Source organism: Dendropsophus ebraccatus, chromosome 8 (assembly GCF_027789765.1).
Source record: "Dendropsophus ebraccatus isolate aDenEbr1 chromosome 8, aDenEbr1.pat, whole genome shotgun sequence".
NCBI classification, from domain to species: Eukaryota; Metazoa; Chordata; class Amphibia; order Anura; family Hylidae; genus Dendropsophus; species Dendropsophus ebraccatus.
Window position 1 is genome coordinate 64,308,212 of NC_091461.1, and position 18,228 is coordinate 64,326,439.

Here is an 18,228-nt window from a genome sequence, read left to right on the forward strand (position 1 = left end):
ATGACACGGACGGAGACGCGCGCCTGCATCACTCCGCCGGCAGGTGCCAACTGTGGAATGCACGAAGGGTTATCTGTCGCGATTCCGCAGTGTGCACATACCCTTAGAGTGTATGAAGGAACACCCGAATCCAGCCCCAGATGCCCCCAGATGCCCCCCTTCCCCCCCCCCCCCCCCCATCCTCGGAACAAGTGGAAAGATCGTCCGGGAACTGATCTTCCCACTGCTGGATAAAGGTCACCACCTGTACGGGGATAACTTTTATACCAGCGCCCCCTCTTCCGGTCCCTCGCTGCCCTGTAGCTTGCGGCACGATCCGAACATATCAGAAGTAGTAATAGCGCCCTAATATTTAGCAGCCATGGAGCGGACCCAGCGCTTCTGGATATGTGGGACCCCGTATCGCACCAGGACAACATTTTCCAGGTGACGTCCCCCACACTGGAGAAAGGGAGACCCCAGAAGAAGTGCAGAGTGTGGGGTAACAGGGGGATCAGGAAGGACAACATTTACCAGTGTGACACCTGTCCTGATCCCCCGGCCTCTGCATACCGGATCGCTCCAAGGCGCACCACACGTCACTGGAGTTCTACATTATCTAAATTCTGTCCCTTATTCCTATTTCAGGGGTCACGTTGGTCCAGGGATTATTCTGATCGCCATTATGGAGTCGGGGAGGAATTTTTCCCCTGTGATGAGGCTACTGTCGTCTGCCTTACGAGGGTTTTTGCCTTCCTCTGGATCAACACAGGTTGAATTTGATGGACACCTGTCATTTCCAACCTTATAAACTAATAATTGGCCTAATACCCCCAAATAAATTAGAATTGTCCCTTTTCCCCAGCTAAGTAGGTATGGCCGCCATTCCCATTAGAGGATGCCATGATGCAATTACAAAGCCTCTGTGCGGCCAGGACAGTAGAAACCCCCCACAAGTGACCCCATTCTGGAAACTACACCCCATAAGGAATCTAACAAGGGGGGCAGCGGGGATATGGCCCCCTGGTGACGGCCACATTTGGGACGTGAAAATGAAAAAAATGGTATTTTTTATTTTCTCGGCACATGTTTTACGTAAGTGCCTGTCACCAGTGGGGTCCATATGCTCACTGCACCCCTTGTTAGATTCCTTATGGGGTGTAGTTTCCAGAATGGGGTCACTTGTCGGGGGTTTCTACTGACCTGGCAGCACAGGAGCTTTGTAATTGCGACATGGCCTCCATCCTCCATTCCAGCCTCTAAATGGCGCTCTGTCCCTTTGGTGACTTGCCCTGTGCCCATATGGCAGATTATGCCCACATGTCGGGTATTTTCGTACTCAGGGGAAACTACCCTACACGTTTTGTGTTAATTTTCTTTTTTAACCCCTTGTGGAAATGGAAAAAATCAAGGCTAGACCAACATTTAGTGTAATTTTTGTAAAATTTTTACTCTAAATCATTAATCTTGTCATGATTTTTTCATTTTCACAAGGGGCTAAAAGATAAAAAAAAACACTAAATGTGTAGAGCAATTTCCCCTGAGTACGGAAATACCCCACATGTGGACATAAAGCGCCATGTGGGCGCAGGGTAAGCCTCCGAAGGGAAGGAGCGCCATTTGGTTTTTGAAGGCTGGATTTGGATGGAATGGATTTTAAGGGGCCATGTTGCATTCAAAAGGCCTCTGTGTTGCCAAGACAGTTGAACCCCCCCACAAGTGACCCCATTATGGAAACTACACCCCTCAAGGAATGTAACAAGGGGTGTAGTGAGCATATGGACCCCACTGGTGACGGGCACAAATGTGGAACAATGTGGCGTGAAAATGAAATATTACATTTTTTACACTATAATGTTGGTTTAGCCTTGAATTTATCATTTTCACAAGGGGTTAAAAGAGAAAAAAACACACAATATGTGTAGAGCAATTTGCCCCGAGTCCGTAAATACCCCACATGTGGACATAAAGCGCCATGTGGGCGCAGGGCAAGCCTCCGAAGGGAAGGAGCGCCATTTCGTTTTTGAAGGCTGGATTTGGATGGAATGGATTTTGAGGGGCCATGTTGCATTCAAAAGGCCTCTGTGTTGCCAAGACAGTTGAAACCCCCCACAAGTGACCCCATTATGGAAACTGCACCCCTCAAGGAATGTAACAAGGGGTGTAGTGAGCATATGGACCCCACTGGTGACGGACACAAATGTGGAACAATGTGGCGTGAAAATGAAATATTACATTTTTTACACTATAATGTTGGTTTAGCCTTGAATTTATCATTTTCACAAGGGGTTAAAAGAGAAAAAAACACACAATATGTGTAGAGCAATTTCCCCCGAGTCCGTAAATACCCCACATGTGGACATAAAGCGCCATGTGGGCGCAGGGCAAGCCTCCGAAGGGAAGGAGCGCCATTTGGATTTTGGAGGTTGGATTTGGCTAGAATGGATGATGAACGCCATGTCGCATTTACAGAGCCCTCGTGCTGCCAAAACACTGGAAACCCCCCACAAGTGACCCCATTCTGGAAACTACACCCCTCAGGGAATCTAACAAGGGGTGCAGTGAGGATATGAACCCCTTGATGACGGGCACATTTGTGCCATGAAAGTGAAAAAATGAAATTTTTCCCTTTCACGTCACATTGTTCCACATTTGTGCCCGTCACCAGTGGGGTCCATATGCTCACTGAACCCCTTGTTAGATTCCTTGAGGGGTGTAGTTTCCAGAATGGAATCACTTGTGGGGGGTTTCCAGTGTCTTGGCAGCACGAGGGCTCTGTAAATGCGACATGGCCCTTGAAATCCTTTCCAGTGAAATTCAGCTTCCAAAAGCCAATTGGTGCTCCTTCCCTTTGGAGGCTCGTCCTGCGCCCCCTTGGCACTTTATCGCCACATGTGGGGTATTTCCGTACTCGGGAGAAACTGCGCTACACATTTTGTGTCTTTTTTTTCCTCTTATCCCTTTAAGAAAATGAAAAATTGAAGGCTAGAACAACGGTTTAGTGTAAAAAATAAATTTTTCTTTTTTCACGCCATATTGTTCGGAAAATCTGTGAAGCACCTGTGGGGTCCAAATGCTCACCGCACCCCTTGTTACATTCTTTGAGGGGTCTAGTTTTCTAAATGGTGTCCCTTTAGGGGTGTTTTTTAGGTTTTGGCACCCCAGAGCCTCTGCCAACCTGAAGTGGTACAGTCAGAAATGACCAAATATAACGGAGGCGTTGAAATTCACTAGGCGCTCCTTTGTATCTGAGGTTTGTGGTTGCGTCAAATAGCGCAATAGGGCCACATATGGGGTATTTCTGTAAACTGCAGAAACGGGGCAATAATTATTAGGGTGCATTTCTCTGGTAATAGGTTTATAATTATGAAAAATATTGGATTACAATAAAATCTCTGCACAGAAAATTAAAATTTTCAAATTTCTTACACACTTAGCTTTTATTTCTGTGACTCCCCTAAAGGGTTAAAACACTTTCTGGATATGCTTTTGCAGAGTGTGGGGGGGTGCAGTTTCTGAAATGGGGTGCTTTGTGGGGCTTTCTAACATACAGGCCCCTCAAATACACTTTGAACCTGAACAGGTCCCTAAAAATATCTGATTTTGAAATTTTACTGAAAATTTGGAAATTTGCTGCTAATGTTTTAAGCTTCCTATTGTCTAAAAAAAATTAAAGATCGTTTAATAAATGCCGCCAACATAAAGTAGACATGTTGCTAATGCTATTTAATATATAATTTATGTGGTATAACCACTTTCTGTATACGCAAAAAAGTTTCAAAGTTGGAAAAATGCAGTTTTTCACATTTTTTCACATTATTTGGGTTTTTTTCATAAAGATTTGTTATGATTATCGACTCCAATTTACCAGAAATGTAAAGTACAATATGTCACGAGAAAACAATCTCAGAATCAGCCGGATAGGTAAAAGCATCCCGAAGTTATTAATGAATAAAGTGACACTGGTCATATTCATAAAATTTGTCTCTGTCATTAAGGCCATTTCAGGCTCTGTCCTTAAGGGGTTAATATATATAGACAATAGATGCACAAACCCATACTGTACAAATAGGCAGATACACACATGTATGCACACACACTCACACAGATACATATAGATCCACAATACATGTATACACACATATAGGCACATTACAAGATACACAAATATACCAACATAGAGAAATTACACAGATACAAACACATGCAGATTCCATATATACCTCTACACAGACACATAGCATAGATGCAGACACACACATGTAGATTCCATATATATATATATACCTCTACACAGAGACATAGCATAGATGCAGATACACACATGCAGATTCCATATATATATACCTCTACACAGACACATAGCATAGATGCAGACACACACATGCAGATTCCATATATATATATATATATATATATATATATATATATACTTCTACACAGACACATAGCATAGATGCAGATACACACATGCAGATTACATATATATATATACCTCTACACAAACACATAGCATAGATGCAGACACACACATGCAGATTCCATATATACCTCTACACAGACACATAGCATAGATGCAGACACACACATGCAGATTCCATATATACCTCTGCACAGACACATAGCATAGCTGCAGACACACACATGCAGATTCCATATATACCTCTGCACAGACACATAGCATAGATGCAGACACACACATGCAGATTCCATATATATATTGACATATATACAGTGGCGGTCTTTGGCACCAAGCACCCCAAGCGATCGCTTGGGGCCCCCAACATCCAGGGGGGCCCCCACGCCCAGCTCTTGTGCTTAAGACCGCTGGACAGGACCGCTGCCCCGCTCGCTGCTGCGATTTGAAATGTAACTATGAGCACTCGCAATGAGCGCTCATAGTTACATACAGCAGCAGCACTGACAGGGTGGGAGCCATTGGCTCCCTTCCTGTCAGTCACTCTTGTGGACGCAGAAAGTGTTTTCCCTGCGGTCACAAGTGGCAGCTTTGTCCTTGTGGTGCTGGCGCTCCATTGACATCACTGGAGAATCGGCGCCAGGACAAGGGGAGTGCGGCCTCTTGTGATTGCAGGGAAAACCCTTCCTGCGGCCACAAGAGTGAAGAGAAGGGGATACGCCCGGACCCAGGTGAGTGTTTTATTGTGCTATATACTATATGGGAGGGGGAGCACACAGGGGTCTGTTTAACTGGGGAAGCGCACAGCGGGGTTTATATAAACGGGGGGATCACACAGGGGGGGGTCTAAATAAATTGGGGGAGCACACGGGGGGCTATATACTACTGGGGGAAGCACACAAGGGGTATAAACTATTGGGGGCAGCACACAAGGTTTATATACTATTGGGGGCAGCACACAAGGGGTATATACTACTGGGGCAGCACACAGCGTTCTATTGTTGTGGAGGGCATGTCGAGGGGGGGGGCCCAGACATAACTTCGCTTGGGGCCCCAGAAATGCCAAGACCGCCCCTGCATATATACATCACACACATGCAGATTGCACAGATATATGATCAGAGGCTCAAACACACACACACACACACACACACACACACAAACACACACTCTATTCCACACACATACACTCTCACACACACTTTTTATCCTTGAGGCCCCCAGTGAGTGAAGTCTCTGTTCCCAGTCAGCAGCCTGCAGCCCCTCCTCCTTTGCCCCGACTGCAGAGCTGTATACTGGAGGGAACAGACGTCACAGCTGGGAGGGAGGGGGAAGCAGGAGAGAGGAGAGGGGGCCCGCTGCATCTTCCTGTCACCTAGGAGAGCACACAGGCCGGAAGTCCCCAGCTCCACACCAGCCTGGGAGCTGCTGAGGAGGGGGCCGGTCCATTGTGGAGGGAGGGGGGGGATTCTGCAGCCTGGTCCACAGACAGTGCAGGGGGGAGGAGGGCCTAATGATTTTAGTTAAGTAGAAGGGGCCCTTTGCATCTGTGGGAGCTCTCCCCTCTCCCTGCACTGTCTGTATACCAGGCTTCTCATAAAAGTGAAGTGTGTGGGAGACCCGGGCCCCCCTATAGGCCGGGCCCCATACACCTGTACTGCCAGTAATGCCCTGTTGGCGGCCCTGGCTGTACTGTGATTGGTAAGACAAATAATGAAAAGGAAGAACCTGTGTGAGTACTACTGGCAAACAGCCCAGCTCATAGTCAGCCCCAGAAATAAAGAGAATGGGAAATAGCTTTGTAACATGAAGAGGAATCCTAAGTGGCTCAATAATAGCAGTGAAAGCACTAAAATCACCTCTGAACAGTTAACCCCTTCATGTCAAAACAAATTTTCATTTTTGTACTTTAGTTTTTTCCTTCTCGTATTTAAAAAGTCATAGCGCTATCATTTTATCACCTACAGATCCATGAGGGTTTTGGTTTTTTTTCGCAACATCAATTGTACCTTGTAATAAGACTTCTCATTTTTGCATAAAAATGGGAGGTAAATGTTTTTAATTTAAAAAGCAATTTTTCAATTTTTTTTAAGATGGGTTTCGTATTTATGTCGTTAACCATGTGGTAAGACTGACATGTTACCTATATTCCTCAAATCAGTACGATTACGGCGATATCCCATATAGTTATATAACTTTTATTTTATTACTTTTAAAAAATGAATTTTTTTTTTTTAATGAAATGTGTGTTGATCACATTTTTCAGGTTTTTCTGGGATGTGATTTGACCAAAAATCTGCAATTTTGTACTGAGTTTTTGTGCTTACACCGACCAGGAATGAGATAATTCGGGGGATTACACATGCGACAATAGCAAATTTATTTTTTAGGGTTTTGGTTTTTTTTTTTACATTTTTTTATTTGGAAAACTTGGAAAATAGAAAAAGGGGCTGATTTAAACTTTTATTATAGGATGGATTTATTTATATTTAAAACATTTTTTACACACTTTTGAAGCCCCCCTAGGGGACTACTATGAGCAATACCATCATTGCTTATAGTGGTCAATGTAGTACATATGTACTGAATTGATCCATAAAATCTGCACTTGACTGCTACAGGCTGCTGAAGGCAGCCTGCATCAATTGTCAGTCTCAAACAGCCCCGAAGACCTTATGGAGGCCTTGGACTGCAATGATAATAAATAGTCTCTGCATGATCTTGCAGCGGGGAGCCAATCCCCTACCAGACCACCAATGATATTTAAAAGGTTAAGTAGTCAGCACAGAGTACCACTCCATGCTGGCTACTAGTGATGGCTCCCAGCTACTGATAGCAACTGGGGGCTGCCAGGTATAGAGAGGCGCGCATCGTGAACATTTTCTATACCCCCTTACTGGCAACATGACGCAACATGAACAAAATTATATTTTAGAATGTTCCTACACAATAAAAAGTAATAGTGCTACTACTACTACTGATAATTATTGTTATTAGGTATATTGTATCATAATATACTGTACACAACTGTGCCACAAGGATATTATACACATCTCTTATACTTTCCCTCTATGAATACAATCAGAGACTGTCTTTTCTGCCACCTTGACATTTTTTTTTACACAGGATATTGATATATCATGATGTTAGAAGAAGATGCAGACATAATTCTCTAAAGCACACACCATTAAATATTCAGAGGCTAATGTGTGAGCGTATGTCTGTGAAAGCATTGGCAGGTTGATTTTTGTTTTTCTTTTGACATATTAACAAAGTTTGTTGACTTTTAAATTCATCAGTGGGATTTCAGTGTTACCATGACTTTGCTCGTGGTCAATTTCCTGAGTATGTACAAGGTTAGGGTGAGGATCACATAAAGGCACCAAACGCACCCAAACTTAATTTGGAACATAGTGTGGACTTGTGCTTAAAGGAATACAAAATACAGAATATACAGGATATAATATGGTATACAGTATATATATATAATGTAATTTTTTCCCCATAATTTTTTAAAATGTTATATTAATAGATACAGGTATAGAAGTAACAAGTGAAAGATCCGAATGTTAAAAACAGCACATGAACAGAAATTGAACTTATGACATTACTTACAGTTGTTAGATGTAAGCAAATAGATGTTAGATGTAAGCAAATGAAGACAATGATGTATGTCTAACCAGTAAATGTATGTTCCAATATTTTAACCATCTAGAGGTCATCTCAACTGTGCATCTCCATCCCCATGTAAAGCAATTCCCATGTATGTACAGTGGTCCCTTAACATATAATATTAATTGGTCCCAGAACGACCATTGTATGTTAAAACCATAACTCTATGGGGAAAATGGTAATTGGTTCTGAAGCCCCATAATATAATTCCAAAATTAGATAAAAATAAAGATTTAAAGAAAAATAACCAGATTGCTAATATGGATAATGCAATTCCTTACATGCAACAGTCAGAAAGAACTACTAGAAGCTGTAAATTACTTTCTAAGTAGAGGACTGCAGCGTTTTCAGCAGGGGCGTAGCTAGATTTCATGGGGCCTTATAGCAAAAGACTGTACTGGGACCATGGATCCTGTATGTCTTCCCCCCTTCCCTTCCTACACACACACACACACACGTACTGTTAACATATATACAGACACACCACTGACATACACACATTTACACTGCAATATGATTACATTAGTGAAAGCGTATACACCATGAACAGACTGTATACAGGGAAATCACCTCCCAAGTGTAATAATATTGAACCAGAAAAAATACAGAAACAATGCTGCAGAACATCTTTATAAGCAGATTTGTCACTTGTCACCAGATTGTTGGAATGAGACAGTATACAGTATTCTGAGAAACATTTTCTTTTAGTGGTGGGTTCTCTTATAAGAGCCCAGCATTAAAGGAGACGTCCAGTGAGAATTTTTATTAAAGTATTGTATTGCCCCCCAAAAGTTATACAAATCCCCAATATACACTTATTACGGGAAATGCTTATAAAGTGTGTTTTCCCTACACTTACTACTGCATCAAGGCTTCACTTCCTGGATAAAATAGTGATGTCACAACCCAACTCCCAGAGCTGTGCTGGCTGTGGCTGCTGGAGAGGATGATGGCAGAGGGATGCTCAGTGTCCCTCCAGTGCCCTGTGTCCCTCAGTGTCCCTCTGCCATCATCCTCTCCAGCAGCCACAGCCCACACAGCTCTGGGAGTCGGGTTGTGACATCACCATTTTATCCAGGAAGTGAAGCCTTGATGCAGTAATAAGTGCAGGGAAAAAAAACACTTTATGTGCATTTCTCTTAATAAGTGTATATTGGTGATTTGCATAACTTTTGGGGGGCAATACAATACTTTACAATACTTCTCCCTTAATAGAAGCTGCTGCAGAACATCTTTAGGAGCAAACCTGTCAATCACTTGAGACTTTGCTGACATACACAAACACACACATATACTACTACTGTTACAGACACTAGTGACACACACACACATATATACACCACTGTCACAGACACTAGTGACATACACACGCATATACACCACTGTCACAGACACTACTGACATACACACGCATATACACCACTGTCACAGACACAACTGACGTACACACACATATAAATAACTGTTACAAACTCTACTGACACACATACATACAGTACACACAAAGATATATAGATATAGTAGATACACACACTGCCATAAACATACAGTTGTGCTCAAAAGTTTACATAACCCATCAGAATTTTTGCTTCCTTTTTTTTTTTTTTTTTAAGGCTATGTTCACACTACGTATATGTCCGGCCATAGTTCGTACGTGGCCGGACATGTGCGGCTGAAACTACGGCCGTGTGAAAAATAGACATGCGGGCGAATTGCGAACATACGCCCGTAGTATAGTTATGCTTCCTAGCTTGTTTTGAAGCGGTCTGAAGCAGGTCATTTACTTGGAAATCTTCGCCCAGCCCAGTAAATCACACAGAACCTTTTAATATAAAAATCAAATTCGATTTGGCTGAAAAAAGTATTCCGTACGAGGGCCGCATTGAAATCCACGGCCGTGAGTTGGAACAGTTCCGGCCGCAAACAATGGTCTTGTTCTTTTTTCACTGCGCCGTATACGATCCGGCCGTAGGCTCATACGTAGTGTGCATTGTGCGGCCGTATATCGTATACTTTCCAGGGTACGCATCAACCTCATAACTACAGCGTATATTCGCGATTCGCACTACAGCCAGAAATATACGTAGTGTGAACATAGCCTTAAGAGAATATGAATGATAATACCAAACCTTTTTTTCCCCACTTATGGCTAGTAGTTGGGTGAAGCCATTTATTGTCAAACTACTGTGTTTTCTCTTTTTAAATCATAATGACAACCAAAAACATCCAAATGATCCTGATCAAAAGTCAACATACCCTGGTCATTTCTGCCTGATTACATGCACAGAAGTTGACATAAATGGGTTTGAATGGCTACTAAATGTAGCATCCTCAGTGAGTTTCTGGGATCCAGAAAGACTCTTACAACTTTCATCTAGTCACTGATGTTTCTTGACTGTGAGTCATGGGGAAAGCAAAAGAATTGTCAACGGATCTATGGGAAAAGGTACTTAAACTGTATAAAACATGAAAGGGACAAAAACGATATCCAAGGAATTGATAATGCCAGTCAGCAGTATTCAAACTGGGATTAACAAATGGAAAATCAGGGGCTCTGTAAAAACCATACCACAGTCAGGTAGACCAACAAAAATTTCATCCACAACTGCCAGGAAAATTGTTCGGGATGCAAAGGAAAACCCACAAATAACATCAGCTGAAATACAGGACTAGCAGTGTCGCTGTTTCAAAATGCACAATACGGAGGCTGCATGGTCAAGCTGCCAGAAAAAGGCCATTACTGGGCAAATGTCACAAAGTAACTCGCCTATAATACGACAAACAGCACAGAGACTCAAAATCAAAACCAAAATCAAACTTTTTGTCCACAACCATAAACGTTACATTTGGAGAGGTGTCAACAAGGTCTATGATGAAAGGAACACCATTCCTACTGTAAAGCATGGGGGTGGATTGCTGATGTTTTGAAGATGTGTGAGCTACAGGCACAGGAAACTTAGTCAAACTTGAAGGAAAGATAAATGCAGCACGTTATCAGCAAATACTGGAGGTAAATGTGCACTCATCAGCCCAGAAGCTGCCCATGGGGCGTACTTGGATGTTCCAACATGACAACGATCCAAAGCAAGGCCAAGGCGACCTGTCATTGGCTACAGCAGAACAAAGTGAAGGTTCTGGAGTCTCAATCTCCCAACCTCAACATCATTAAGCCACTCTTAGGAGATCTCAAGTGCGCAGTTCATGCAAGACAGCCCAAAAATTTACAGGAACTGGAGGCTTTTTGCAAAGAAGAATGGGCATCTTTACCATCTGAGAAAATAAAGAGCCTCATCCACAACTACCACAAACGATTTCAGGCTGTCATTAATGTTAAAGGGGGCAATACACAGTATTAAGAACTGGGGTATGTAAACTTTTGATCAGGGTCATTTGGATCTTTTTGGTTGTCATTATGATTTAAAAAGAGAAAACAGTAGTTTGACAATAAATGGCTTTACCCAACCACTAACCATTGGTGGAAAAAAGTCTTTGTGTTATCATTTATATTTTCTGAAAAAATAAGAAAGCAAAAACTCTGTAGATACTACATACCAAATCTTGTGGTCTGGTATGGTACTGCAGGGGTCCAGAGTCCATGCATTCTGTCAATATGTAATGCCCTCAATGGGCAGGAATGAGACTTGTTGGGTCAGTTATTACAGATTTCTCCCTATTTCGTATGTTGTTTTTTCTATGCTGATTCCCCACATCATTGACCATACCCTGGTACATACAGAGCTGTTGTGTCTGTCGCTTCAGCAACTGCCTGTAACACTCCTGGCTCAGTTGTTTGTCTTACCTCTTTGATTTCATGGCTTGGTCCATAGTATTAAGGCGAGTGGGGTCTTTCCTTTGGGGGTCTGATATTACATTTGCATGCTGCTTCAGGCTATGTTCACACTACTTAAAAGTACGGCCGTTGTTGCCCTTGATAAAGCTTGCATAGCGAAACGCGGCGTTGGGTGAGTGGTGGTACTGGGCAGGTATATATACTATATACCCAGAGGTTGGATCATACACTTGTATGGTTTAGATACTACACATGGTATTGCACTTGGTTGCACTTTAGACTGCACTTGCAGTTTCAGTTATGTAGATTTACTTAATTGTTTCCTATTTATTTTGGTTGGATCATTTGTATTTATCATTTATACATTTCCTTTTTTTGCTCTTTCCTACCTCTGTGGGTCAATTGATATACCATCAATGATTTAATATATAGCGAGTATACTATTTATTATCTTTTTTTCTGCCCTGTATACCATCTGATGCATGTATTGTATGGGTTTCTGCTCCCTTTTTAATATATGTTTTTAAACAATATAAATTTTTGTTGTTGTATGTAATAAATAAAGTATCTCTTTGATATATGTAGAACACTGTCCAGCATTATTTATTTATAGGTGGTGTAAATAATTCTGTTAATCTAACAATTATTTAGTAACAATTGAAAAAGATGTAAATGGAACAAGGGAACTAATGGTCATCTGTAAGAATCAATGGTTGCCTCCTAAGTAAAAAGCATACCCTAGGCAATTTACAGCAAATAGAGTGGGTTTCCTATTCAGGTCCCTGCAGGGACCTGAAGAGCATCTCTCCCTAGGCGATCTGGCACATCAGTGCATTACCTGAACACTGTATTGTTTACAATGACAACTGTGACAGTGTTGCTGTATGCAAAAAACAAGAGCCTGTGGTGCCTTATTTGAGTCTTGAAACACAGGAGTAGCCAGATATCTCTCCGGGAAGGATTCAGCCATGGGGTGGCTCCTGTAGGGAAAGCACCAAAACCATCATATTAAGAGGTCAATGTAATGACAAGGGAAAAACCAAGGCCATGTATCCATCCACAGAAAGCTGTTTCGGAGTGTTGCCCTTCATCAGTGTGGAACAGGATTCTGGCTAGGTAGGAGCAATGCCTAATAAAGCCACAAGAGAAACAGATCACTGATGTCAGGGAGACCAGCCAAAGATAACACTGTCAGCTGCTGGTTTAAGCGCTCAATGCAGTGAAATCCTAGGTGCATTTCTCCCTGGGAAACATGAATATGCAAAAAAGAGAGCCCGTGGAGCCTCATTTAAGAGTCTCGAAACATAGAACTAGCCAGATATCTCTCCTAGGATGCACCTAGGATTTCACGGCATTGAACACTTTAACCAGCAGCCGGCAGTGTTATCGTTGGCTGGTCTCCCTAAGATCAGTGATCTGTTTCTCTTATGGCTTTACTAGGCACTGCTCCTACCTAGCCCCACACTGATGAGGGGCAACACCCCAAAACAGCTGTCTGTGGATGGATAACGGGCCTTGGTTTTTCCCTTGTAATTACATTGACTTATAGGGCCACTTAATATGGCGGTTTTGGTGGTTTCCCTACAGGAGCCACTCCTTGGCTGGGTCCTTCCCAGAGGGATATCTGGCTAGTCCTGTGTTTCAAGACTCTTAAATGAGGCTCCACAGGCTCTCTTTTTTTATATTCATGTTTCCCAGGGAGCAATGCTCGTAGGATTTCACTGCATTGAGCACTTTAACCAGCAGCCAGCAGTGTTATCTTTGTCTGGTCTCCCTGAGATCAGTGATCTGTTTCTCTTATAGTTTTGCTGTATGGCTGACTTATCTGCTGCACTGTGGCCAGAAATGGTATACCTTTTAAATCTGCATGGTGGCCAGTCTTCTGACAGGTCTGGTCAACCTCTCCAGCACTGTGAGTCATGCTGCAGCCAGATTACAACCTCATTAAAGGGAGGCATAGGTGCAGTGTGGCTCCATGGTGGACACTGACATCTCTGGCTGCTCCATCTTGTCAGGACTGTCAGTGATAGTACTGTGATGGTAGCAGAGGAGCTGAGGAACTTAAGGCTGTGGAGGACATCACAGAAGGTGACTGCATAGTCACTGTATTGTCCTAAATTTTTTATTACACTTTGTATGGTGGTGACTTCTGATAATGGAATTACATTAATTCTAGATATGCCCTTGTTTAATAACCACGTTATGTCTTGAGGCTCATGAAAGAGTTATAGACTTATCATTTTATAAAATATTATTTTGCAGACACAGAAAAGTCCCAACAAAACCAAACCGATGACTCAAACCCTGAAGACGGCTCACTGAAGAAGAAACAAAGAAGACAAAGGACACATTTTACTAGCCAGCAGCTACAAGAACTGGAGGCCACTTTCCAGAGGAACCGATATCCAGACATGAGCACCAGGGAGGAAATTGCAGTGTGGACCAACCTCACTGAGGCCAGAGTCAGGGTAAGTACAGTACAAACTTGTCAAACGTTCAAATGTTGCTACACAGATATGGCATCATATCCAGACAAATCAACAACAGATTGGACATACTTTTCCCCATGGTTATGGATTTCTATTAAATACTGTTGGCATGTATTATACTGCATTTTCTATTGTGAGTATTTAGTGTAGATCTAATTTGCAGCTAATCTCTCGCATGTGCATATGGGGCATGCATTCACAGTCATAGAAACATAGAAGATTGTCGGCAGAAAAAGACCACTGGGTCCATCTAGTCTTCAGCTGAATTGGGATTGACAATTATTTAACCACAGTACACATCAGTACACATTTTAGGAGATTGGTTTATGATACCAGTACATAATGGTAAAGTAATAGATAGTAAAAGTATTACAGTGCCGTTAAAACTGTCATTATGCTGCCAAATAATCTATTATCATCCATTCTTTTATACCACAGGTATGGTTCAAAAACCGGAGAGCTAAGTGGAGGAAACGAGAAAGGAACCAGCAAGCAGAACTCTGCAAAAATAGCTTTGGAGCCCAGTTTAATGGACTCATGCAGCCCTATGATGATATGTATTCTGGATACTCCTATAATAATTGGGCCACCAAAGGCCTTGCAACAAGTCCCCTCTCTGCCAAGAGTTTCCCATTTTTTAACTCCATGAATGTAAGTCCTTTGTCATCCCAGCCAATGTTCTCGCCACCCAACTCAATTGCTTCAATGACCATGCCTTCATCTATGGTTCCTTCAGCAGTGACTGGAGTTCCAGGCTCTAGCCTTAACAATTTGGGAAATATTAACAACCTTAATAGTCCCAGCCTCAATTCTGCTGTTTCAGCCAGTGCCTGTCCTTATGCCACTACAGCCAGTCCCTACATGTACAGGGACACTTGCAATTCAAGTTTGGCGAGTTTGAGGCTGAAAGCTAAACAACATGCCAACTTTACATACCCAGCAGTACAGACTCCGGCTTCAAACTTAAGCCCTTGTCAGTATGCTGTGGACCGGCCAGTATGAAGGACCATATGCCAAAGACTTGATGGTAGCCATAATACAGAAGACCCAATTGCCCTGCAGGAGCTGCCTTTGAAAGAATAGGCATGAAAAGTTCTCTTTAAAAAAATCATTTCCATTTTTAACGTGAGAGATAAAACTGCAGACTGTATTGTATTTAGTTTTTGGTTCAAGAGGACATTCTATACGCATACTTCATCAGGAAGACCGTGTTTCCAATCCAAAGAAAACTGAATTCCATGGTCACAAGCAGTCTTGGTTTTGTAAGGCAAGCTGTTTAATTGTTGTGGTTTTTATTAAGGCTCCCTGGTTTTGTACAATTGACCAAACGCAGAGACATATAATATGTTTAGGTCACTTGAATGCTGAGGAGATCAACAACTACGTATTTATCATAAGGATGACCCAAATATACAAAAATCAATGAACTATACTGCACACATGTGCATGACCGCTAAAGTTGTCCAACCGGTGGCCACACATGTAATCTAAGGAAGTAGGATGTATATATATTATAAAAATATAAAATGAAACTTTTTTTTCTTGTTTTGTATGTGGAATAATCTATAAAATAGAATTAAAACATAAGACATTGCTTTTCCCAGGTGGAGCAGATTGCAAGGCCACAGGTCATATTTTTTGCTTCAAGCCTGCTTGGGATTACTTTGAAGTTGTAACTTTTAACAATGGTCATTTCTTTTTCAACGAATTTTAGTGCCCCTATCCCTTTTCTTCTTTCCCAGTTCCATTTGAAAGGCAAAAAAATAAAATAAACGTTGAATCAGTTCATTTCTAGATGTCTTCTTATTGATGTTACAGTTTTTTTTTTTTATAACCCTCTATGTGATTTTGCTTTCTACATATGTGCATTTTACCTAAATTCAGGAATAGGGAAATAGAATGTCAAATAATTCTACTTTATTGTATGCGTTTACCATAGTCTATGCTGCTTTGTGTTCACATAACACTGCAATATATTTCCAGTACAGTCTGGTACTTGGAAGTAGTGTTAAACAAACCTGTCAAAATGTTCAAGTTCAGCCATATTATCCAAACCCGGACACTTAGGGGGACATTTTTTAAGTCCGGCGTTTTTACGCCGGACTTATGAATGTCCCCGCATCTCCAGCACTACGGAGATTTATGTAGAGGCGAATGCCCCCTCCACAACCCCGCCCCCCCCCCCCCCCCGGGGTACTTGCCGTGAAGTGCCGATATGCGAATATTTTATTCGCAAATCGGCCATTTGCGAAAAAAATCATTTGCATATTGGCACTTTACGCTGGATGATGCATGTCCCCCTTAGTGTTTGATTCTCTGCAGCTGCAGAAGATGGATGCCGCCCTAGGGCTGCCAAGAAAACATGGATACGGTTTCCAAGACTCCTTAGGGCATTATCCATCTCCTGCAGCCGCGGGAATCAAACGCTGAGCATTTGGCTTTGGATAATGTCATCGAACCTAAACATTTTAACAAGTTTGTTCAACAATACCTAGAAGCAGACCCTGGACATGAGGAGAGGACTGAAAGGTTTTTACCTTAGCACACATTAAGGGCCTGATCACACTGAGCAAATTCGGCGGAATCCTGCCTGCCTCAGTGTCCCGTGCGCCTCTGCTTCCTCCATTCTCCGCTCAAAGATTTGACATGTCAATTATTTAAGCGGAGAGTTGCAGAAGCAGAGGCGCGCGGGACACTGAGGCAGGCAGGATTCCGCCGAATTTGCTCAGTGTGATTAGGCCCTAAGTGTGGAATGGCAATATAAAGAACCTGTGAATTGTATGTAAAATGTGTTTTAAATCGAATAGCTATTACAGCACTATTTTTTAGGGGTAAAGGGATTTTCTAAAATGGATGACTGATTATTGATGACCCAACTGTTTAGCCTAAAATACAGTGTACAGATCCAGAAACCTTGGCTCATACATGATTTTGTAGTGGCAATGCTACAGGTTATTGTCTTTCATTGCTTAGTGGCCATGCTTCTGATTACTGCAGCTCAGCTCCCACTCACTTCGATAGAAGCTAAGCTGCCATGAGTTTTGGATAAAAAGTTTTGAATCTCTGTGTCATGAAACCCCCTCCCCCATCAGTACAGCTTTGGGCATAACACAGTTGAACAGTTTTGCCCAGAGGATTCCTTTAACGGGAAACTGACAGCACAGATATGTATATATCTATGCTGACAGTTTCCAGTTACCTTCTTAGCAGACATTCGGTATGTACTTTTATTTTGTCTTTGTGATGTTATATCTCCTGAAAAATTACTGTATATTTCGGGTTGACAGTGTCACACAGGCAGGTCACACTGTCAGCGCCCCACTGTGCTTCAGGCCACCTCCACTTTCTCCAAGAGTGATTGACAGCTGGCTTTCACTGAAATTAAGCACAGCTGTCAATAAGTAAAATGAGAGTGCACTCATCCTTAGGGTGCATTCACATGTACAGGATCCGAAGCAGATCTGCAGCAGATTTGCTCTAAATAACTGAACACAGCATTAAATTTGCACAATCAAATCTGCTGCAGGTGTTCAGGTATTTAGATCAAATCTGCTGCAGATCTGCTGTGGATCCTCGGCAGAAAATTCGCTGCAATATGGTGTGTGTGAAGCCACCCTAAAAAAACCCTTTATTGAAGTCTCTGTATGTAATCCGTAAAAAAACATTTGGTGGCTTGAATGCCGGTACCTTCAGTGTATGTCACAGCTGTTTCGTGCAATCAAAGCACTTCCTGTGACCCAGGTCAGAGGAAGTGCTTTGAGTGCACGAAACAGCTGTCACGTACACTGAAGGTGACGGCGTTCGAGCCGCCAAGTGTTTTCATGGATTATATCCAGAGACTGCAAAAAAAAGGATATTTTAAGGTTTGAGAGCACTCTCAT

At 42.3% G+C, this 18,228-nt stretch overlaps 1 protein-coding gene across 1 annotated transcript in view; it reads left to right on the forward strand.

Moving 5' to 3' along the window:
* PITX3 (paired like homeodomain 3) overlaps positions 1-16,100 on the forward strand; it is a 77,134-nt gene extending 61,034 nt beyond the window's left edge. The window contains exons 3-4 of the mRNA XM_069979158.1: positions 14,121-14,326; positions 14,786-16,100. Coding sequence (XP_069835259.1) covers positions 14,121-14,326; positions 14,786-15,349 — 770 coding nt within the window. The 3' untranslated portion in view covers positions 15,350-16,100. The remainder of the gene's footprint in view (positions 1-14,120; positions 14,327-14,785) is intronic.
* The last annotated feature ends 2,128 nt before the right edge of the window (positions 16,101-18,228 follow it).